Below are 23,036 nucleotides of genomic sequence, written 5' to 3' on the forward strand. Positions count from 1 at the left end.
TAAAAAAAATAATACTATCACAAGCTGACACGTGGCACTAATTGACACGTGGCACAACTGTGACTTGACACGTGGACCATTTTTTTGAAATTAAAAAATTTTAAAATTTTTTTTAAAAATTAAAAAAATTTAAAAAAAAAATAAAAAAAACCAGGAGCTGACACGTTGCATGCACTGTTCAAAAACGTTAACTATTACCAAATTGACCACAATTTAACGAAAATGAGGACCTAATTGAACATAAAACGAAAATAGGGACCAAATTGAATAAAATCAACAAAAATAGGGACGAAATGTATATTTAAGCCTTTTTTTTAAAATTTTTTTAAAATAAATCTTTAAAATACAAGTTTAAATTAAAAAAATTAAGTATATTTTAAACCAAATTATTCCATAAAATATTAATACAAATAAATACGATGTTTTCAAAAGAGAAATTTAAATAACTTATATTAAAGTAAATTTTAAAAAAATTATTTAAATAACGGAGATTTAAATAAGAAAATAAAAATATATAAAATTAAAATTTAAACAACTTTGTAATATTTTTTTACTAATAATTTTATTTTAATTACTTAAATTAAAAAAAAATACTTAAATAAAATTTACTAATAAATAAATATCCAGGTTAGATAACAAAATATGTACTTACCGTATCAATAAAAAATATTAACTTAATATGTATCACAATTTTAACTATGAATATATATGCCTTCATATTTTTTTTCTGTTACTTTAAACATATACTTAATCAATGTTTATTTATAAAATAAAAACATATAGAAGATCTTAAACATCTGAAAGGAAGTTATTTTAGTTTTCCTTATAACTGATGGCCATAATTGCTCAGTGTTCATAAGATAAGCATAATCATAAATAATTTAAACGGTGAAAATAGAAAATCTAACACCTCCAAAAACTAAATTATCATGTTATTCACATACATACAAAAATCTAACACCTTCAAAAACTCAATTAACATGTTATTCACATATATCTAAATTTTGACGTGGAAAACCAAAGGATTCTATTCCACCATTCCTCGACAAATAGAAAAGGGTTATAAATAGACCCATTCGCTTAAAATACAATAATAAAAATAATAGTAATCGTAATTAAATAATAAGGGCGAAAGTGGTTCCGTGAGGTATAAATAGCGTGTTTGTGGCCATAGAATTCAGGAATCATCATCTGCTATTCCATTCATTCAATCGTTCAGAGAGAGAGGAAGAGAGAGAGAGGAAGAGAGAGAGAGAGAGAGAGAAAGAGAGAGCGAGAGAGAGAGAAAGGGGTTGTGTTCGTTCGTTCAAGCGATCGAATTGGAAATCGGAATTTTGGGTGCGCATCAATCAAATTTCTTATGCAAGGAAGGTTCTCCGGTTGGATTTTGATCGGAAGAATTGTAAGATTATGATATATTTTGAGAAGCTACGTTTTTCTCCTCACCTTAGCCGCTACATTGCCGGCATCCTCCTGTTAATCTTCTGCAACTCCTTCCAGTTAGTCTCCAATTTCCCCATACCTATACACCCTTGATTCTGTGACAAAACTGCGCAACACCACACTCTCCGACCCGATCCGATCAGATCCGATACTCATTCTAAAACTCCCTTTCTCTCGTTTTCAATTCGCTCCAAGCTAATGGATCCTAATCAACTCTTCTCCTCGCATTTCCTCGATGGTGAGTTTGTGCTTTCTCCTCCTCTGCTTTTCACCTTCCGCCGACAAGTCTTTTATTGCAGTTTTTCCGATTTTGTTCTTCTCCTTGCAGTTTTATTTTCTTAGATTATTTATGAATCTTTGTTTTTTTGAATGAGCTGAATGACATCCTCCTGTCTAAGGGGCTGATTTATCCTCAAGCAGCAAGACTCTTGCTGTTTCTTTATGTTTTAGTGCAGGAGAAACTTCTTTGCAAATATTTTTTAGATAGAAAAATAAGAGAACAAAAGAAATCAGCTTTTCCGTAAACCATTTCGTAGACTGTTAGTTCTTATTAGCCTAGCCTTTTCAAAATCTGATTTAGCTCGTGAATAAATTAATGTTAGTTTATAAGAGGACTAGTTTAATTTTTTCTTTTAGTATAAGCCTTTATTAGTACCCAACACTCAAGGAAGTGCATATAATTTTTGTTGTCTTCTTCAATTTTATGATAGGTGCATTGTTTTTGTGTATACGTTATTCTTTGTTGATGTTCAGGGATTTGCTAGTTTGTGTTAAAAAAAATCTGTGATGTCATGTGGAACAACGGTCTTTTTTATGATGGTTGTCCTGCCTATGATTGCAATCCAGTCGGAAGGCCTGTGTCAAAGAAGTTTTGGAATAGTTAAGGTCTATTTGTTCCTAATTGAGCAGGATCCTATATGGATCTTTGTGGTCCTTTAATTTTTGGTAAACATAAATGCTTTTCGCTGGTTTAATCCTATTTACAATGGTTTGATTCCTGTATTGGAGGTAAGTTGGGTAGCACATGATCATAGTTGAGGCGTGTTTTCTTCTACAGTTTATTATTATATAACGGAATGAAATTTTGTAAGATTTGCAACTTTTGGGTCTTTTCAGGATCTTGGGTGGAGATATATACAATGCAATTATAAGGCCATTGTTGTGTTATGTTCTTTCTGATGGTTGTAACATTTTTCTGAAAACTCTAATGGTTGTAATATTATATATTGAAAAAAGGATGGATAAAAAGAACAGGATATTGACGTTGCTTTATGTGGTTTTGTAGTTCATTGTCATTATTATGCAGTATGATTTTTCTCCTGATGATTTTTGTGTCGGTTGATCAGGTACTATTTCCTCACATGTTGAGAGTAAAAACAGAACTCAGCCATCCGTTATTGTGATTGGTGCTGGAATATCTGGAATTGCTGCAGCACGAAGTCTATACGATGCATCTTTTAAGGTGACATATCATTATGATCAGTTTCCTCTTCATTTTTTATTGATTTTCATTTATTAGGCGCCCTTAAAAGATTTTTTGTGCTTTTTGCTTTGGCTTATTTCATCATTTGCTTAGGTGACTGTACTGGAGTCACGAGATAGGCTTGGTGGTCGCATTCACACGGACTTCTCATTTGGTTGTCCAGTTGACATGGGAGCCTCATGGTAAGTTCAATTTGCTCTAACGAAATTTTATCTGTATGAAGTATGATGTTTTGGTTAGAGTGAGATGCATTATTTTTGTCTTGACCATGTTATCCTTTAAATGTACAGAATTGTCAATTGAATGAGTGAAAAATTGGTGCCTTTCTCATGCTATTAGTTTTTTCTTGATTAATTTCAGGCTACATGGAGTTTGTAATGAAAATCCATTGGCTCCATTAATACGTGGCCTGGGGCTTCCTTTATATCGTACCAGTGGTGACAACTCTGTTCTATATGACCATGATTTGGAAAGGTAATAATCCTTTACTATGGCAATTCCATTGAAATTGATGTATTTTTGAAGTTTATGATGCAGATTTTTAGAAATATTTTTTAATATTTTAGTAGTATTTAAACTAACCTTCATGATTTTTTACCAAAGAAAAACTGAACTACATGATTAGTTGCAAATTTACCAAAATGGTCACCCTTTGTGGGCCTTAACCTTTTCTCTAAACATAGAGCGCTTATAAATCACCAGTGTTAGAACAAAACAAAAATAGGAAAAAAGTGATGTATTATTGAAAAAAAAGGATGAATACACACCGATGAATTCTGCAAATACCTGTAGAGGGAAACTCCTAGCTCACTATACTACCTGCAATCTCAAAAAAGCTGACTCCCTCCTCCTTCTTACTCCCTAATTGTCATTATAAATGAGCTTAACCAACTCACTCCTCAAATCTTCATTTTTCCTTCGTGCGCCTATTACTTGTTATTTTTTTTTGTTGGAGGTCTTCCAAACTTACGGTCCATGACTTCGTTGATCTGGCTAGATGATTTGGGACGCTCGACATTGCCATGTCTGAAAATTAAGCGTTAGCTTCCATATGCAAATAGAATATTTGGGTCTTTTGCAATTCTGCTGGTAGAGTCTTCTTTAGTAACTGTATTTTGTATTTTTCCAGTTATATGCTTTTTAACATCGACGGTAAACAAGTTCCACAACAGTTGGTCATTGAAGTTGGAGACACCTTTAAGAAAATTCTGGAAAAAGTAAGACCCTTTTTCACTTAGCATCATATGGCGTGGTACTTTTCAATCTTAAATGAAGTTCTGATCAACTCAATCTTGAATCTAATGACCTGTAACTACAGACAGCGAAAGTGAGGGATGAGCATCCTGAGGACATTTCAATTTCTCAAGCTATTTCAGTTGTGCTAGATAGGCATCCAGAACTAAGGTATTTGATTGATTAGATAATACTATGTGCGAACACTGAGGCTGTAAGTTCCAATCTAGAGCTGCAATTGACCCAAATTCTCTGCAGGCAAAAAGGACTTGCCCATGAAGTGATGCAATGGTTTATATGCAGAATGGAAGCTTGGTTTGCTGCTGATGCTGATATGATTTCACTCAAAACCTGGGATCAGGCAAGTGCCAATCTAAGCGGAAGGATATATGATATCTTCTTGCCTCTAAACTCTTAACAAATGTTTCTGTGCTTTATCCATGATTTCATTCATAAAATCTTAATTGACTACCATTTCCTAGGGTTATTGTTGAAATTAATGATGGAATCTCCGGATGATTATGATAAGCAGAAATCCAAAATTGCTAATTTATATAGAATAGTCTATGTATTGTTTCATTTTGATTATTATATACTTAGCGTATCTAGAAATTAGTCAAAAAACTAGAGATAATTTTAGAGATAAATCATCAATGATAATTAACTAATCTTTTACATTTTTATTATTAAAAATTTAGTCCATCTATATAAACTGCATTTTAATGGTGATATATGATGGCATATTTAAAATAAATGATGAATGTAAAAGATATATTTTTAACTTATTAATATTCAAGGACTAAATTGAAACCGTCGTACACTTTCAAGTATCAAGTAGAACATTTGTCTTACATAAAATGGAGATGAGTGTTTTTAAGCGTGATTCAATTTTTATTGTTGTGTTCTATATGTCGAATATCAGCTCAGCACTATTTATAATCCAAATTAGTGCTTACATTTTTTAGCTTCCTGATTGTAGGAACATGTACTCTCAGGTGGTCATGGACTCATGGTACAAGGATATGATCCTGTTATAAAAGCTCTCGCAAAAAATGTTGACATACGTTTGAACCACAGGTATGCCTGCTAGATCTAGTACCTGACATAACTACACGGTGATTTTTCCTTATATTTGACCAAAAATTTAATAAATAGAGAAACAAAGCAGAAAAGTAAGTTGATGCTTGGATCCCAGAGAATAATAAGCATGGGAACTATTTTTTGGTTGTTAAAAGTTAAATTTCTGTTAGTTAGAAATATGTTAAAACATATATACCCGTAGTTTTTTCTCGTACTTATTTTTTAAAATATGGACAGACACCTCTCTGACTTATATGTTTAAGTGGCTCAATTGATTGAATAAACATTTGTTGATACTTGGTAGTTCATTGATTGATTTCCCATCCATAATTACAAACAATGTTTCACAATTAATTTCAACTTTATAAAAGCCAAACTGCTCTTGCTGTAACCCGAGAGTTGACCGGCAGCAGGCCACCACAAAATAAAGTCTGGTTTTATTTCATTTAATTTTGCTTGAAAATAGGGTTACATCCCCAAATATTTCTGTCCCGATTTTGATCTTTTTGTGAAATCTCACCATATAGGGTGAAAAAGATATCCAGTGGTTACGACAAGGTAATGGTGACGGTCGAGGATGGCAGGAACTTTGTTGCTGATGCTGCAATCATAACTGTTCCTGTTGGAATCCTGAAGGCCAATTTAATTGAATTTGAACCAAAACTTCCTGATTGGAAGGTTTCAGCAATTTCCGATCTTGGTGTGGGCAATGAAAATAAGATTGCCCTAAGATTTGACGAAGTATTTTGGCCAAATGTAGAACTCTTGGGCACTGTTGCTCCAACTTCTTATGCCTGTGGCTATTTTCTGAATCTTCACAAAGCAACAGGCCATCCTGTTCTTGTCTATATGGTAGCTGGAAGGTTTGCTTATGACATTGAGAAGCTATCTGATGAGGCAGCAGCAAAATTTGTAATGCAACAGCTCAAAAAGATGTTTCCAAAAGCTTCTGAGCCGGTAAAGCCCATTCTATTAAAAGTTGGCTTCCCTAGTGTCTACACCTGCTGAAGATCCCAACTTGATGTTTTGTTTCTCTTTTGCAGGTTCAGTATCTGGTTTCTCGATGGGGAACAGATCCAGACTCTCTTGGATGTTACTCATATGATTTAGTTGGAAAACCAATTGATGTTTATGATAAGCTTCGTGCACCCTTGGGCAATCTATTCTTTGGGGGAGAAGCTGTAAGCTTGGACAACCAGGGATCTGTGCATGGAGCTTACTCTGCTGGGATTATGGCTGCAGAAAATTGTGAGAAATATCTTTTAGAGAAACAAGGCCCCGTGGAAAAGCTGCGTCTAGCTTCTGTTACACATGAAATGCTTGAAGCTCTTGTACCTCTTCAGATTTCAAGGATGTGATTTGTTTTTTCTCAGTTGGTTTAAGCAAGCTACTGTTGGTAGGAGGAGGGTTTGGTGATTATCTCGTAAGTAGCACCGGTTCCTCTTGGTCACCTTTTTTTTTAGGCTTGGCTTATTAAAATGTATGTACCTTGGTCCATTTTAGGGCAGAACATGTAAGACCATCACTATTGTGATCCCAACAATTAATGTGGGTATGTCCTACTTGTAGGTAGCTTCACTACATTTTCCTTAATCAACATCTTGTTTCTTTGTCTGTCCTTTCTCTTCATTGTGTTTTTGCATTAAACCGAAAGAGGACCAAAAGAAAACAAGATCAAATTACCTTAGCTTTGTATTCATGCTATTAATTAACTTCACTAAATACTGCCCTCAAATTCTCGTTTTCGCATTGCATGCTTGAAATGAAAGAAAATATCTGAATAAAGAGGAGACATGACGTGTCGGATGGTTAATGTTTTACCATCTCTGAATTTGTTGTTTACCCTCTTCATTAAAAACAAAGACAAGCTACAGAGTGTTTCTTTAATGTGATGTCAAGTTTTCTCTTTATGTGTTGACTCACGAAGTTTCCTTCTGTTTATTCCTATCAAATTAACCAATAAAAATAGAAGCCTTGGTATATATTACTTGAAACTTAACATATTAGAGAGGGTTATTTAAGCAAGTATAAATGATCCTTCATCAATGAAGAAGAAGGAATGTCCAAAGGTAAAGGTAGGAGAAAAAGAAGGAACATTCCCTAATTCTCTATCTCCAGCCATTACCTAAGGTGGAATTATTTATCTTGAATGCAACATAAAATGCTTATTTGAACTTTTAAGAACCGTTCACTCAACTACTCTTAATCTTTGTTATTTTGAATCTAGATTAATTCAAAAGACACTAAGGAATTCAAAATTATATTTTCACTCCTATAACCATTTTTTAATTTTTTTTATCCTAATATTGCCTTTTAAGAAAAAATTATATATTTTTTTTATAAATGTTTGATCGAGCGGTGAAAGAATTATTAAAATCTGTAGCTAAATATTACTCAATATTCTGAATCCACTTTTGTTTTTTGTAATGATTTTTTTTTCATTTATTAGGTCAAAAATAAATTAAAAAAATTAAGAAAACCAATTTAAATAAAAACTATGATATTACCATTTTTCTAGCTAGATGCATATAAGTATCATTTCATTCACCATTGCATGTGTGATTTCTTCTTAAGATTCCGAGAATTTAACATGGAGAAATGTTGTTCTTTGTTTTTGAAAAAATAACATTATTAAAAAAATAAATAATGTTTCTTGAAAATAACACGTAGTCTAACTTTCCCTAAAAAAACTAGACTACTTAAAAGGTGACCAAATTAAATTATCATTAAAAAGACATCTGTATTATTTTATTGTTTTACAATTTTAAATACTAAATGATAATTATTATAAATTTATAATTTAAATTGACATGTAGATTGCTTATAAATAAATAAATAAATCAAACTTTAAATTTTTGTAGACGTGTGCACGCATGTTTTACATATTGGAATAAACTTACTTGATTTAGAAAAATAATTTTTAATTAATATAAGACAAATAGAAATGTAAGTCACAGTAGAATATATGTATTTGCAATAAATAGATAAATTATTACATGTGTCAGATATTTAAATTACAAAAATATAATTTAAAATTATGCATGTATTGTTCTCCATTTTAATTTTCTCCTGTTATATATATATATATATATATATATATTGTAAGTTATTTTCTTATAATAGAAATAATAGTTGCAGAAAAAAACTATAGATCATTAATGCACAAAACAGTAACAGATATATATGGTATGATGGTACAGTAAAAAAAAAAGCTATATGGGTTGAATAAAACTAATTCAGTATTTTTTATTTTCAACACAGTAACCAACTAAATATATGAGGTTATCTTTTATAGACAAGTCTTACTGTTAATAAAAATATTTCAAATTTAAGTAAATGTTTCCGTGAATGAAATTATTATTATGTTATTTTTATTAAATTTAATGTGACAATACTTTTCATCAACCAAATAAATTTTAATGAATTATGATGGAAAGTGCTAACGTGACGAAAAGGGTAAAATAAAAATACCAAACTAATATTTATTTAAGCCAATTGATAATTTATTTAAATACATAACCATGTTTTAAATGATAGTATAAAGCATAAAATATAAAAAGAAAAAATTGTTGAGATGAACAATAAATTATAAAAGTACTGAAAAACTTAAAAAATATTGACAAGGAAAAAAGTTATCATATTAAAAAATTAAAAATTAATTATACGTTTTTTTTTTTTCAATATCATATAATTAATGAGGTATAGATGATTAATAAGTCAAAGAATATTGCTGATAATGGCTTCTATGACTAAAAATCAATAATATTGTAGAGAATGAGGGAATGCGAATAAATTAATAAATAACCCTTCATAGAAGAAATGAAATTTAGATTGTTCCGCTTTGAGGAAACTTCTTTTTCATTTTGCCCAACTTCTAAGCAAAAGCAATTTCCCATTTGTATGTCAAAGTCAAGCCACCAATAATCACCAAAATAAAAATAAATAATAATATAACAACATAATAATAAAAATAAATAAATAAATTAAAGAAGCAAAAGAAAAGACAAAAACGACACTATAAACAAATAAAACGAGAGCGTTTGGACGCAGACGGTAGCAAGGAAAGCCACCGTACGCGAAAAGCAATAGAATTCAGAGAGAGTCTCTTCTTCTGTCTCTGCGATTTGATTATTTCAATCTTCAATATCTGTATATCGGCAAAGTTCAAATTTCTAATATTTCGCGTATTGGTTTCTTCTTGTTCTTATCTTCGTTTCCGATCGATCCAATTCTCATCCCATGGCTACGATCGGACACAACAACCTCAATGCTAAATTGGTGGGTCCATCCACTCCTTTTCGATTTCCTTTGTTTCTGTCTCAAAATTTTGATTCCGATGATTTATTCCTCTTTTCCTTTCATCAGGTTCTTCTCGGGGACATGGGTGCTGGGAAATCCAGTCTCGTTTTGCGCTTTGTCAAGGGTCAATTTCTTGAATTTCAGGTTGTTTTTCCAACTTTTTATTTGATTCTTCGATTTTGATTGGGCGATTCTCCAAATTTAAAGGGTCTCCTTGGTTTATGCGCAGAAATGTTATATTTGGGTTTGTTCTGAATGATGATACTGACAAAACTTTAAGTTTTTCGTCACGGGTATTGCTTGTGTTTAACTAATTCATGTTGATTCGTTATGAAATTGGCGGTTGGTCTCAAAGGGTACCACCTGATTTGATCATGGAAGTTATAATGGTAGTGATCATTTAGCGTTGGTTCGTATTACTGTGGGGCTTAATAAATAGTTTTGGTGTGGTGTGGGAAAGAGGATTTTTCTTCTGTTTGTAGTGGTGTGATGATGGTTTGAGGTTTTGACTTTTGAGAGAAGTTGTTTTTGTGTGTGATGAGTCTTATAGGTAGGGAAACATGGAGATTGTGTTGCTGAAATTATGTGTTTTTTGTGGTAACAGGAATCAACAATAGGGGCAGCATTCTTTTCGCAGACACTGGCAGTAAATGATGCAACGGTGAAGTTTGAGATTTGGGACACGGCAGGACAAGAGAGGTACCATAGCTTAGCTCCCATGTATTACAGAGGCGCTGCTGCTGCTATCATTGTCTACGACATCACTAGCTTGGTATGATATCTTTGCCTTTGAATATCTCTGAATACCTATTTAAATTGGCAATATCTGGTGCACATTTACCGCAATACTAAATAGCATGCTATAATAGAGTGGCCATGGTTTCTTATGTGATTCAAATACTGGAGTGATTTTTAATGGTGGCTGTTTTCTGTCTGTTATTGTGGTGTTCCTCGATATCAGTTCTAAAAACCAAGTTTTACCTCTGAAATGTTATTGTTTCAGTTTTTTTGGATAAAATATTCTACCAAAACTTACCTTTGTTTTGGTTCTGATCCTTCACACTTTTCCAGACTATTTTTCTTTCCTGTTCTCTGTTCTTTCTTCTTCCCTTAGACTTCGTAGTTCACATGTTGTTGATTTTTATCTTATTACTTATGTTCTTTTGCTATTAATATCACCATCATCTTTTATTTTTTTGACTTCATTACTATGTTTATATTGCTCATAGATTTATGGTGATTGTGTATGTAACTTGTGACTTATTATTTTTCATATTTTTAAATTTTGGAGTTTGTTTTGTTTTTTGAGTATTTATGTGTTACACTATAAACTGTTATTTTCTAGTAAAATATTTAAAACAGTGGTCATCCTTCTCCATTCTAGCATTTCCAAGGTTGACCGCCATGTAGCACTATCCTAGATTGATAACTAGGATATCCGCTATTTTTTGATTAATTTGATGCATCTGTTTCTTTCTTGTAACTGAACACTTTATATAAAATATGTAAAATTATTGGTTTTGCTGGATAATGAAAAAATTGTAGCCCGCATGTCCTGGCTGACTGGTCTCAATTTTTATTTGTTCTGTTGAGTTATGTGCATAAGCAAGTGCTTCTTTTGCCTCATTTCATATGTCTAATGAATATATTTCTTGACTGATGTTAAACTGACTGTCTTCAGTGATTTGCCTAATTTCATCACATTGTTGTGTTTACATCAAAAGCATTTTTAATGAAATAGAATTTACGTATTGTGTGAATTATAAATTAAAGTGGAAATAGGGAATTGTGTATTGTGTCATGAACACTCCTTTTTATAGATTTGTGTTCATTTCCTACTTTTAAGATATTATACAATCTCGTTAGGGGATAAATGATCGGTCTTTTTTAACCAAAAACTTTTGCACAAGATGTTCCCTAGCAATTCTTGATGCACTGGTATACTTACTCTACTCCATGCTACCACTTCTTCAAACTAATGACTGGGAAATAAGTTCAGTTAAAAGAGTTTGTTAATGACCAACTTCCTCCAAAACATGAGTTCGTGAATGTTTTTATATTTGATACATCCGTCACAAAAGTGTCTTCTTGGCTTGAAATGTAATCAATGCTTCCATATTTTACTGAATTCATCTTTTTAATATGAAAGGACTGGGGTAGTAAAGATCAAACTCCTGATCACGTATCCTGGGTTTGGTTACGTGGTGGATTCTGAAAAAGTTACCTAAATATGTGAATAGTTGGCCGCTGGACAATGCTGCTTCAACATCAACAGGGAAATTTATTCTATTTTGTTTGACCCACCTGACATCCAACTCATAATTATTCAAGGGAGCTCCGACTTCATGCCAAAACTTGACTCTCCAAGAATCTTTAGTTGTTAGACGAAGGACGATGAATGAATTTTACATATAACAAAATTCATTAACGCCTTGTGTAATTTGGCAAAGTATATATATTTGTAGGGTGTGGTTGTGTATGAGGATCATTGATTGGACATTGGCGCAAAACATAATTGATCAAAATTGCATTATGAATGTGTTTAATGTTCCCAAATTTGTATAAAATAGATCAAATTTCATAGCAGGCTTCTTTCATTTGATTCATAGATGTTTTTGTGTTTTGGTGGGGCTGAAACTCTGCGTTTAATGTAATTATTTAATGAACTGTAATATGATTTATTCATTCTTCCTTTTACAGGACTCTTTTACTCGAGCTAAGAAGTGGGTCCAAGAGCTTCAAAAGCAAGGTATTTTTGCTATTTTAAAGTTTTAATTACTTTTCTTTTTCTTGAAGTCAAATAAAGTTTATAAGTACAAAAGGATATTTAAACTATTTATTAACTGCTTATAAACTTATGGATGAGACCTATTTGTAAATTAATTTTGCCTCAATGTTTCAATGTTCCTTATGTCTTTATTCTTTTGTATCAGGATCTCAACCGTTGGAATTGGCTTATATTAATCATTTAATAAATTTAACTCATGCTTTATAATGGAATGGTGGAGATATGGATTAGTTATACATGATATGGTGTTAGAGGGTGGGCAAAGAACATTTTGTAAAGTTTGGGAGGTTTAATTAGTTTGTCTGACTAGACAACAATTGTTTAATAATTGAAATGAATATTTACTTATACTTCCCAGAAATGACGGAGAGCCATAGTAAAATGGTAAAGCTGCGTCTTAGTGACCGGTTAGTCATGACTCAAATCCAGAAAAAAACATCTTTGCAAGCACAATTGGGAAGGGTGCATACAGTTACTCTCCCTTGTACCTTCACAAAGTGTGGAGTGTCTAACATCTGTTGGGCATGTTAAATATTTTCCAAAATTATTACTAAGACTCATCTATTAAATTCTAGGTCAACTGATAGATAATATGGGTAATGCTTTAGTTGAAAAATAATGCTTTGTTTGAGGGTTCTCTCTGAATTATTAAATTAAACATTGATCTACTTTTGGTTTCCTCAAGGAATACTGTCTGTTGTAGTTGTAGTCTCATATCTAAATTCACGACTTATGCTCTCTGTTTATTATTATTATTTTTTTTTTTGTTACAGGAAATCCTAATATGGTCATGGCTTTGGCTGGTAACAAAGCTGATTTGGAAGATAAGAGGAAAGTGACAGCTGAAGTAAGTAAAATTGTTTTCTAATAGTCCTTTTATTTATGTAATCTCCAACAACATGTGACTGCAATGCTTTTGAATCTTCAATGAGGTATTCTAGAGGAAAGTGAATCTTTCTAAAACATGAAGTTGGGGGATAAAATTCAAGGTATCCGAAAGTACTTTTAATGTGAATCCATCTTTACAGAGGTGCAAATTCTATGAACTGTTTGTGCTTTGAACGCTGTACCCGTTGTGATTTAGTTTTATTTCACAGGGTAGTTGTACATCTTGCTAATTTTCCACCGTAGTAAAATTTCGATTTTGATACAAAAAAAGCTATAAGGTTTAGTTTACGTTTGCAGCATGTTTGGATTCATCTCTTATGATTGTTAGCTTGCATATGTTTGTCTAGTTTCATTTTTATAATATGCTGTAATGACATTTCTTATTCCTACCAGTTTATCGGTTGACACTTTGATATTGCAGGAAGCACGTTTATACGCAGAAGAAAATGGTTTGTTTTTCATGGAGACCTCTGCCAAAACTGCATCCAACGTTAATGATATATTCTATGAAATAGGTCTGATTCCATTGTTTATGTTTTGATTGAATGGTTTGGAAGAAAGTTAAGAGTAGATAGCTTAAAGATTTGTTTTTTTGTGAACAGCAAAGAGGTTACCAAGGGCCCAGCCAGCTCAGAACCCAACAGGGATGGTTCTTGTTGATAGACCCGCAGAAGGAACTAGGGCTCCATCATGTTGTTCATAGATGTTTCAGCTGTATTTGCATCCCCCAACCTTTTTTAATTAATCATGTTTTCTGTGGTTTGTACGTACTACACACTTTGATGTCACTGTTATATGGAGCTCCCACAAGTGTACGGGCCGCAATTACAAAACAACTTCATGCTGCAAAATATATCTTTTGTATGTGTTCTTTGCGCCCCATGATTTGTTTGCTTATATCAGTTCAAAAGCCATGAATGTTAAGCTTTATTCCTAAGTTTCTATATTCTATAGACAACACTAGTGATTCTTTTCATCCTTAGTTTTAGTTCTCTGTCACACTTTTTATACTTTTCCCTTGCTCACCTTCATTCATAACGTAATTAGTAACGTCTGTATACATTAAGTAACAAATCATAGTTAATTAAACTGAAAGTGATTTCTTTAATATTATCCATGTAACTTTGAGATCTTTCTAGAGGTGAAAATTATGATTGTATCTATATATATAAAATAGGGTTAGTTATGCTTTTAATCAATGAACTTTACGCGAAATTAAAAATTGGTTTTTTCAAAATTTTAATACCTTTTGGTTTCTAAATTTAATATATAATAGATATAGTTTTCTTAATCTAATTATATTAAATTTAAAATAAAATAAAATCTGTGAAGTGACTGTTTTTCACTTGTCAAAGGATGACCTCTAGTGAAAACTTTAATATCCAGACAACTTTTTAAATAAGGCTTATTAACATTTTATTTGGCTTTCTTCATGTCTACTTTAGTAGCCACTCCCTCTCCTTAGTGTAATCATGATTCATTGTTTCTCTTTTTAATTAGGATATTATATGAATGATTAAGCATAAAATGTAATTCCTGTGATATTTTTAATAAATTAGGAAGATGAAAAGCTTGTGCAAGAATGGAAAGTCTTGGCCCCTTATTGAATGTGAAGTAGCCTTTTGAAATAAAAACACAAACTGACCAAAAACTATAATGGAAATTATTTTATTATTATTATTATTATTTTTTAATATAAAAATATAAGAAACCGTCTAAAATTTTTACGTTAAAACCTTTTTTAATATTTAACTTAACTTAAATAAAATAAAATAAATCCAATTTTTTATTTTTTAATTAAAATTTTATATTTTTATATTTTTGTTTTGAGTTTTTATTTTTTGACTCCTATTTTCAAAAATTATTTAAACACCTATATTATTGTTATGTTTTTTTAAAACAAAGATTAAAGAAATTTTTTAATTAATTTTATTTTACTACATTTTAATTTTATTTTTCGAGCCAATAATTGTTCCTATATAATGCATGTTTATTTTTTGGTGTTGAAGAAGTTGAAGCTAAGATATGTAGCCATAAACTCACAAATTAGGAGTCAAACTTAAAAAAAAGAAACTAAAGTTGCGAAATGACAAGTGTATTTATATTCCAAAAACTTTAAGGAAACATATGTGCTTAATATCTTTATAAAACATCTTCAGCAACACATTCATGGATTCAAACAGAGAATCTTTAATGGATCCCACACACGTTCCACTATGACAGGACAAAAATTATTTATACCACAATTGTTGGAAATCACTGAAAAAAAAAAAACTTCAGGTAGAAACACACTCATCAATAAAAGTAGAAAAATATAAACAAAAATACACAGAAAAATTTATATGATTTAGCACTTCAAGGTTTTCATTTACAAAATACTCAACAAAAAGTATTATCATTTAAGTATAATTTTGTATGAATCAAAACTGTAAATCCTTTCCTCAAAAGACATATTGAGTTGGTGTGATAATTTCAAAAACAATTCTTTATTTTTATAATACATTTTTTGCATCTATCTCCTTATATTACTAAATGTTGGACTTTAATGAATACACTCACTTGGAAACTAACATATTTATATAAATAAGAACTTTTAATTAAAATATATTGTACTCAATTATAATTTTTTTTTCTAACTCAATTTAGATTACTGTTATTACTTGTCTCGTAATTTATTATTATATTCATATTCGTTGGGATCAAATTTGTAAGACCCCATTTTCTATGTTAAAGAGTTGGGTCAACCTTGGTAAAAAGAGTCCAAGGGTAGCCCATCTTGTTTTTCATGATCCTTTTAGCTTTTCACGTGCTTCCCATTCTGTCTTATTCACCCAAAACAGTTCACTCACATTCTCCCTTTTCTGAAACAGGAGCTACGCTAAAGCACTGCGAAACTCCCCTCCGAGCTAGTCGAAAGCTCCATCCACGTAAGTTGAACACTCAAACTTCGTGTTTTCACGTCCTTTTCATTTTGGCAGTGTTAGCTCAACTTCGGGGTCGCCCTTAGAGCCTCATTTCGTGTATCTTTGTTTCTGTTTTCAGCTCCTTTCCTGATGCTCCTTCCTCTGAGGGTTCCTTAAGTTAGCATCTGTCCAGGTAAGGGAAGCTAGGACTTTAAAACCCTTTTTATTTTTTTAGTGTCTTGCATGTTTTTTTGTTTTGAATTGTGATTGAAATGTTGGTTTGATGTTCATGGTTGTGTTTTTTTATTTTTTGTTTGGGATTTTGGGCTTTTGCATGTTGAAACTAGTGAAAATTTGCTATTCTAGCTTAAGCGATCAGTCTAGCTTAAACGAGAATTTATAGTTTAAGTGATATTAGTCTAGCTTAAGCGAGAATATATAGATTAAGCGATATCAGTCTAGTTTAAGCGAGATCAATTTAGCTTAAGCGAGACCAATCTAGCTTAAGCGATATCAATCTAGCTTAAACGAGATCAATTTAGCTTAAGCGAGAATTGTTGCAGAATTTTAATTCCTTATTTTAACTTGAGTTAATGTTAAAAATATGATGTATGAAGCTATGCATGAATGATGTGGCATTTTTTAACATGTACTTTATGTGTTTAACTTGGGATGATAATTATTCTGAGATAACATGTGGAATGTTGATGATAAAAGAGTTTCAAGGGAAATTCTTGGTGATGGTTTGGTTAGTGTATGTCTTGATATAGGAGATGTTTAGATAAAAGAAGGTATTCTGAACTTTGATAACCGTTCACACTCATACAGAGTATAATAAATTATGGTGAGAGTGGCGGGAGATCCTAGTCTTGGGACATGTTTGGGCCCAAAACATAATGGGATTAACTTTGTGTGTGGTTGGTTGATGACCCCTTGTGTCTAGGCTATGTAGAGTTTAGAAACCAGCACATGTGTATACTTCCTTTAGAATTATATATCAAACACATAATCCAGATAATTGAGTTTGAGGGTTTTGCATTTTTTGCTTTCACCTACCTTGTATACTTACTGAAATGCCTGTTTAAAAAATCGCTCGTATACATATATGATGAAAATTATTTTTATCTCTAGTTCTAGTTTACCTTTTCTCTGTGTTTGTGTTCTGTTTGATTTTCTTTTTTGCGGTGATCATTAAATCTTTGGTGTGAGCAGATGTGGAAGTTCTTGGTGATCGTGCAGGGGTGGTGATGCTACTACCTAGTTTATGTGTTTAGTTATTGTTATACATCTTTTTTTGGCATCTTTTGGAGTATTGTTGTCTTTGTAATTCCTTATTCTGAGAGCAATCTTTTGCTAAATTATTACTCTTTTTAGTTCTGTTGTTGACATTTTGTTTTGTGCCTTAACTCCCATTTTTAAGTATATCATGAATAACTGTAAAATGTTAATTCTAGTATGCCTTATTGGTGTTCTATTTTTTTTTATATACTATAAACATGCACGTTTTATTTATTAAAATGATTCTATTAAATTGGGACGTTATAAAATTAACTTAAAAATAAATTAGAGGGTGTAAATATAAACTGATCTTATAAAATTAAACTAAGTTTAAAATCTTTTTTAATATATGATAGTGGTTATTATTATCTTAAAAGTAAATAACATTTAAACTAAAACCATATTTTCTTTATCAGCTAGTTTTTACTTGAAAAAAATTATAAAAATTTCGATTTTACACATTCTTCAATCTTATTTTATTTTATCTATATCAAGATTGAATCATACTTAGAAGACATGTGAAAATAATCTCTCATCCATTCCAAGAAAAGCAGTTAGTATTAAAAGAATGATTCACAATAATCAAATGCATTTATAACGTTCACAGAAAATAATCAACACTATTGTCTATATTCACACTCATAACGAAACCAACATGTGAATCATCTGACACGAATTTCATCAAAAAGTTTTGGGTATGGTTGTCACCACATAAAGAAATTCAGGGTCTCTTTTTCTATGAATAAGTCAAGAATTTATCAAAAACAAATCAAAATTAAGTGAACATGTGATCATTCATTCTCCAAGCTTTTCTATATTTATTATCTGCCTGAAATCTTCGTTTGCTCCTTCATTATGCCGTGACCTTTTCAAGTTAGAAAATTGACCTACTCAGTTTTCTTATTTTTAACTTACATAGAAATTCATTTTAATTAACAAGATATTTGTTGAAAAAAAAAGTCAAACATATTCTTCAAAAATAATGAGGAGTTGGTTGACTTGAAGGAGAAAGTGTGATTAGTTACTATGCACAAATACATAAAATTGTTGTGTATAATGACTTAAATTTATTTGATACGTAAAAAAAAAAGTTTCTGTTGTCTATAACTTATGATCTTTCCTTGGTAAGATTTGAGGAGAAAGTAATATAAAATTATTCAATAAAATTTAATAAATTTAATTGAATAGCACTACCGAAAAATGTTGACTATAATTACTGACAAAAGAGCGAATAGTTAGTTTTGTCACTAAATTAATGATCAATTGAATTATTTTCTGAAATTAATGATATGGTAAAATAGCCTTTGAAATTTGAAAGTACTATTATTAATTTAATATTATAACTGTAATAATCATTTTATATTCTTGGAAATTATAAATCTTAGCTGATCAAATCTATACTTTTATCACTCTATGTTTAATATGATGTCATAACTCATAACACAATCTTGTTGTACCAAAAAGTTTTGAAATTGATACCAACCCCACTGTATTAAGTAAAGATACTCTTGGATAAGGCATTTGGTACATAATTGACTTCAGTTCAGAACATTTTTTTTCTTTGAACTTCAAAATTACAAAGAAGAAAATTAATTCTTCCAAAAGTCTGACATAGTTAGAAAAAAGAAGAGAGTAGATCTGTGACACCGTCCAAACAAGGTGGAAAGTGGTTCGAACATGAAACTGCAGTAAACTTAAACCTCGAATTCTCGAAGCCATAACCATTTAGATACAAGCAGAACAGAACATCGTAGTATATGTACACACGATATCCATTTTTTCTTTTCTTCCAAACAGACAAAACAAAAAGACCTAAACTTAATTCAAAGACGAGACATAGCCAAAAGTTGCTGGTTATTACTATACCCTCCAATGCTATTTTGACCCACTTGGTTACTACTCTTCTTCTTGCTCTGCACATTCTCTGACACCACAAAACTCTTAGCCATCACCCTCAATTCAAACTTCTGAATCTTCCCAGTTGAAGTCTTCGGCAGCTCCTCCATGAACTTCACCACCTTAGGGACCATAAAGTGTGGCAAATTCTTTCTGCAATACCCAATCATCTCTGATTCAGTGACCTCATTTTTTGGTGAGCTTTTCTTGAGTGCCACAAAAGCACAAGGGCTTTCACCCCACCTTGGATGTGGCATTGCCACCACTGCAGCCTCCAAAACCCTTGGATGTTTATACAAAAGAGACTCAACTTCCACACTAGAAATATTCTCCCCTCCTGAAATTATCACATCCTTAGACCTATCTTTGATCTCCAAATACCCATCATGGTGTATAACTCCAACATCACCAGTTCTAAACCACCCTTTCCCAAAAGCCTTTGAACTTGCTTCATCATCTTTGTAATACCCCATCATTATCCCACTCCCCTTCAACACAATCTCCCCCATTGTTTTCCCATCTTTCGGCACACTCTCCATTGTCTCAAGATTCTTCACATCAACATCAGCCATGGTCAACACACTCACCCCTTGTCGTGCCTTCAGCTGAGCCTGCTCCTGCTGCGGCAACATGTTCCACTTTTTCTGCCACTCACACACCAGTGCTGGCCCTGTGGCCTCCGTCAACCCGTATGCATGCGTGACATGAAATCCAAGGGACTCTATTTGTTCAAGCAGTGATGCCGGTGGTGGTGCCCCCCCAGTGAGAATCTCAACCGGGGGCTTCCCTTTCAGCCTGATCTCACGCCTCTCACTTGCTTTTGCCTCTATCAGTATGTTGAACACAATCGGCGCACAGCACATGTGTGTCACGTTGTGAAGTATGATGTTCCTGTATATGTCACGTGCGGCTGTGGTTCGAAGACACACGTTTGTCCCCCCACGTGCTGCCACACCCCAGGTGAAGGTCCACCCGTTGCAATGGAACATAGGTAGTGTCCAAAGGTAGACAGGTTCACTACCCATTTCCCATCCCAATATCAGGCTCAGGGTGCTTAGATATGCTCCTCTGTGGCTGTATACCACACCCTTTGGCTCCGAGGTTGTCCCTGATGTGTAGTTCAACGCTATTGGAGTCCACTCGTCTTGGATTATCTCGGGAACATAGTTTGGATTACCATGATGAACCATTTGCTCATATTCTAGCTCACCCAGACGGATCCCAGTGGGGGAGTTTATGTCATCAATCACAATGACCAGTGGGAGAGAAAATGCTCTGTGCTGTTGATTTGTTGGTATGGCAGCACTGTTTCCTTTTTGTTCGCTGTTGTTGTCGTCGTCCATGAGCATTCTAAGAGCGTCTCGTGCCTTTGAAACATATTCGTAGTCCACGAAGAAGACTTTGGCTTCAGAGTGACGAAGAATAGTGGCTATGTTCTTGGCATCAAGACGGGTGTTTATGGTGTTCAGCACCGCACCCGCCATAGGCACTGCAAAATGCATCTCATACATTGCTGGGATGTTAGGTGCCAGCACTGATACCTGTTGCATAAAGCAAAAAAAGTTAAATCAATTATCACTGAGTCAATCCTTCAGAGCACTCCGTATATCATGAATCATGTTCAGATAAAAGAAAATATGACAGCTATACTATTCATACTGACACCTCTATTATTGGTCCCCGTTTAATACATTATTTCTCATTCTCTCGTTGAAAAACATATTAGATTGTATCAACCTCTACAACTGTCTTTAATGAAAATCAAAATATTGCATGTCTGTATAAACCAATGCACAAGTTTCTGACACGTAGTTTTACATTGAAGAGTGCATATGCATGAATCATCAACTCTTGTAGCTCAATAAACCTTTGCCTCGATATTTGTATTCTGAAAAGTTCTTCTTCCAACAAAAAAAATAAGACAAAACTTGAGCGGTAGTTTTTGAATTTAGTTTATGTTGAGTTTCTCTGGTGGTGTTTACGTGTCTTCGACATATATTATGATGTTTTGATTCAGACAATAGAAAACAATCTAGACTCTTCTGGTTTGATCCTGAGAAAACATTATGTGAAGGTGAAAAAGACAGAAAAGGGTGATAGAAGAATGTGATGACACGGTGTTAACTAATGATTCAACGTTGGAAGCAGAAGAAAAAAGAAAGTTGGTAGACTTACAACATCAGTCATAGCAATGTTGAGAGCTCGGAGAGAGGAAGCAAGACGACGGCAGCGCTCATAAGTCTGTGCCCATGTGAAAGAGGTTCCTTCATGAATCACAGAGACTCTGTTTGCATAACATGCAGAAGCTCTTGACAGAAACGTCAAAGGGGTGAGTGCGCTGAAGTTTGCTTCGCATTTTGGAAGGTTATTCATGTTGAAGGCTATGATGTATGTTGGTGGAGAGATTAGAGAGAGAGAGAGAAAAGGTTGAGTTGAGGGTTGTTGAGTTTGAGAATGAGAGTGGGGATTCATTTATAAAGGAAAAGTTATGTTGAAGAAGGACATGACTGGGCTAGAAAGTTTGTTAGAAGGCCACGTTATTTGTGAAGGGTTGTTAGGCCCACATCGAGAAGTGAAAAAGAAGAAGAAGATGCAGTGAAACTTGGGTGTGGAAGTTCATGTGTTAGGAAATTGCTTTGATACTCCTTGAATAATTTAAGAGTCTGAACACGCATGTTTTTCAAAATTGACCCTTGTTTTCCTATTCCTGCTTACTCTCTTGCTTTAATTTTCTTTTTCTTCAACTTTATTCTCCAAACATGTTTGAACACTGAATTAAATATTGAAAATAGAATATTTTTAAGAAAAAAATTGGATTGGAATTTTTTGAGAAAGATAGTGTGGCCCACATATTGTCCACTTTGTGAAATGATCCTTGGGCATGCTTAACATGGAGTGAGTAATAATAGTGGGTTGTTAATTCCTCTTATTAGTACTAATTAATTGCAATAAGGCAATAATGAATTGTAATCACAATTTTAAAATTGTGAAGTCACTATCATATGTTTTTATTTTGGACATCAACTAACCATTAATTGTCACATTAGAGATATTTGATGTTCAAGTTACTTGCACAGTTTATTTTGATATTATCCGAATTCAATTATTTTCTGACATGGGTGAACAAAAACAGACTAAAATCGAACAATATATATTTTTTAATTAAGATTGGGTTTAAATATATTACACAACTAAAAGCCTATGATTAATTTAATTTTACATCAATCTCCTCATATATAATTTTCGTTAAAATATAAATGTAAATATATAATTCAATTTTATAAAACTAATTTATAAAAATTTACATTTATTTATATATTATATTATAAGTTAATTTTATCATTAATCGATTCTAAATTAATTAAAATAAAAGAATAATACGTTCGGATTGTTTAGATAATGGATAGATATTTAAGAAACACATATATAAATACAAAACAAAGATATGGATCTTATTATTTGTGTTGTATTTAGTTAAATTTAAAATTGCATATCAATATTATATATATTGACATTTAATAAAATATTTTACTATATGAGTTATCCAAATAAAACTCTAAATCTAACTAAACAATAATGTTTGGCATCTACCTTTTGTCATTAATATATAAAATAAAATTAGGATGTGATTTTGGACCAAGCTAAGCTGGCCTATAATAAAGTCAGCTTGGACACGACCATTTACTCATTTTTACATTTATTTTTTAGCTTTAATTGTTTTTTTTTTATATCAGCGTAAAAAAAT

The 23,036-nt window shown here is 32.3% G+C and overlaps 3 protein-coding genes across 4 annotated transcripts; 2 read left to right on the plus strand and 1 right to left on the minus strand.

Moving 5' to 3' along the window:
- The first annotated feature begins 1,178 nt into the window (after positions 1–1,178).
- LOC114187577 (probable polyamine oxidase 4) lies at positions 1,179–6,854 on the plus strand. Its single transcript, XM_028075852.1, has 10 exons — positions 1,179–1,681; positions 2,790–2,905; positions 3,020–3,108; positions 3,287–3,400; positions 4,056–4,143; positions 4,245–4,330; positions 4,418–4,520; positions 5,139–5,236; positions 5,767–6,196; positions 6,283–6,854. Exons 1-10 carry the CDS (start codon positions 1,642–1,644, stop codon positions 6,595–6,597), a joined length of 1,479 nt encoding a protein of 492 aa, XP_027931653.1. The 5' UTR covers positions 1,179–1,641; the 3' UTR covers positions 6,598–6,854.
- A 2,395-nt stretch (positions 6,855–9,249) lies between these two features.
- Positions 9,250–14,172, plus strand: LOC114188694 (ras-related protein RHN1). 2 transcript variants are annotated; one of them, XM_028077293.1, is made up of 7 exons: positions 9,250–9,517; positions 9,605–9,682; positions 10,143–10,310; positions 12,239–12,287; positions 13,100–13,173; positions 13,636–13,729; positions 13,817–14,096. In XM_028077293.1, the coding sequence occupies exons 1-7, from the start codon at positions 9,479–9,481 to the stop codon at positions 13,915–13,917; spliced, it is 603 nt and encodes a 200-aa protein (XP_027933094.1). In that variant the 5' UTR covers positions 9,250–9,478; the 3' UTR covers positions 13,918–14,096. The 2 variants fall into 2 exon arrangements, with proteins under 2 accessions (XP_027933094.1, XP_027933093.1); XM_028077292.1 differs by having other exon boundaries at positions 9,272–9,682; positions 13,817–14,172.
- A 4,743-nt stretch (positions 14,173–18,915) lies between these two features.
- LOC114188793 (butyrate--CoA ligase AAE11, peroxisomal-like) lies at positions 18,916–21,765 on the minus strand. The gene is made up of 2 exons (XM_028077438.1): positions 21,467–21,765; positions 18,916–20,832 (listed from the first exon to the last, which is right to left on the minus strand). Exons 1-2 carry the CDS (start codon positions 21,761–21,763, stop codon positions 19,219–19,221), a joined length of 1,911 nt encoding a protein of 636 aa, XP_027933239.1. The 5' UTR covers positions 21,764–21,765; the 3' UTR covers positions 18,916–19,218.
- Between the last annotated feature and the right edge of the window lie 1,271 nt (positions 21,766–23,036).

The sequence above is a fragment of the Vigna unguiculata genome, chromosome 6 (assembly GCF_004118075.2).
Source record: "Vigna unguiculata cultivar IT97K-499-35 chromosome 6, ASM411807v1, whole genome shotgun sequence".
Taxonomy (NCBI): Eukaryota; Viridiplantae; Streptophyta; class Magnoliopsida; order Fabales; family Fabaceae; genus Vigna; species Vigna unguiculata.

Bases quoted from the DNA above. Each gene is read 5' to 3' on its own strand.
- LOC114188694 (XM_028077292.1), top strand. From the start codon at position 9,479: ATGGCTACGATCGGACACAACAACCTCAATGCTAAATTGGTGGGTCCA. The intron at 13,174-13,635 runs GTAAGTAAAATT...TTGATATTGCAG, and splicing joins AGAGGAAAGTGACAGCTGAA to GAAGCACGTTTATACGCAGA. The intron at 13,730-13,816 runs GTCTGATTCCAT...TTTTGTGAACAG, and splicing joins TGATATATTCTATGAAATAG to CAAAGAGGTTACCAAGGGCC.
- LOC114187577 (XM_028075852.1), top strand. From the start codon at position 1,642: ATGGATCCTAATCAACTCTTCTCCTCGCATTTCCTCGATG. The intron at 3,109-3,286 runs GTAAGTTCAATT...GATTAATTTCAG, and splicing joins GTTGACATGGGAGCCTCATG to GCTACATGGAGTTTGTAATG. The intron at 4,521-5,138 runs GCAAGTGCCAAT...TCCTGATTGTAG, and splicing joins CACTCAAAACCTGGGATCAG to GAACATGTACTCTCAGGTGG.
- LOC114188793 (XM_028077438.1), bottom strand. From the start codon at position 21,763: ATGAATCCCCACTCTCATTCTCAAACTCAACAACCCTCAACTCAACCT. The intron at 20,833-21,466 runs GTAAGTCTACCA...TTTATGCAACAG, and splicing joins ACATTGCTATGACTGATGTT to GTATCAGTGCTGGCACCTAA.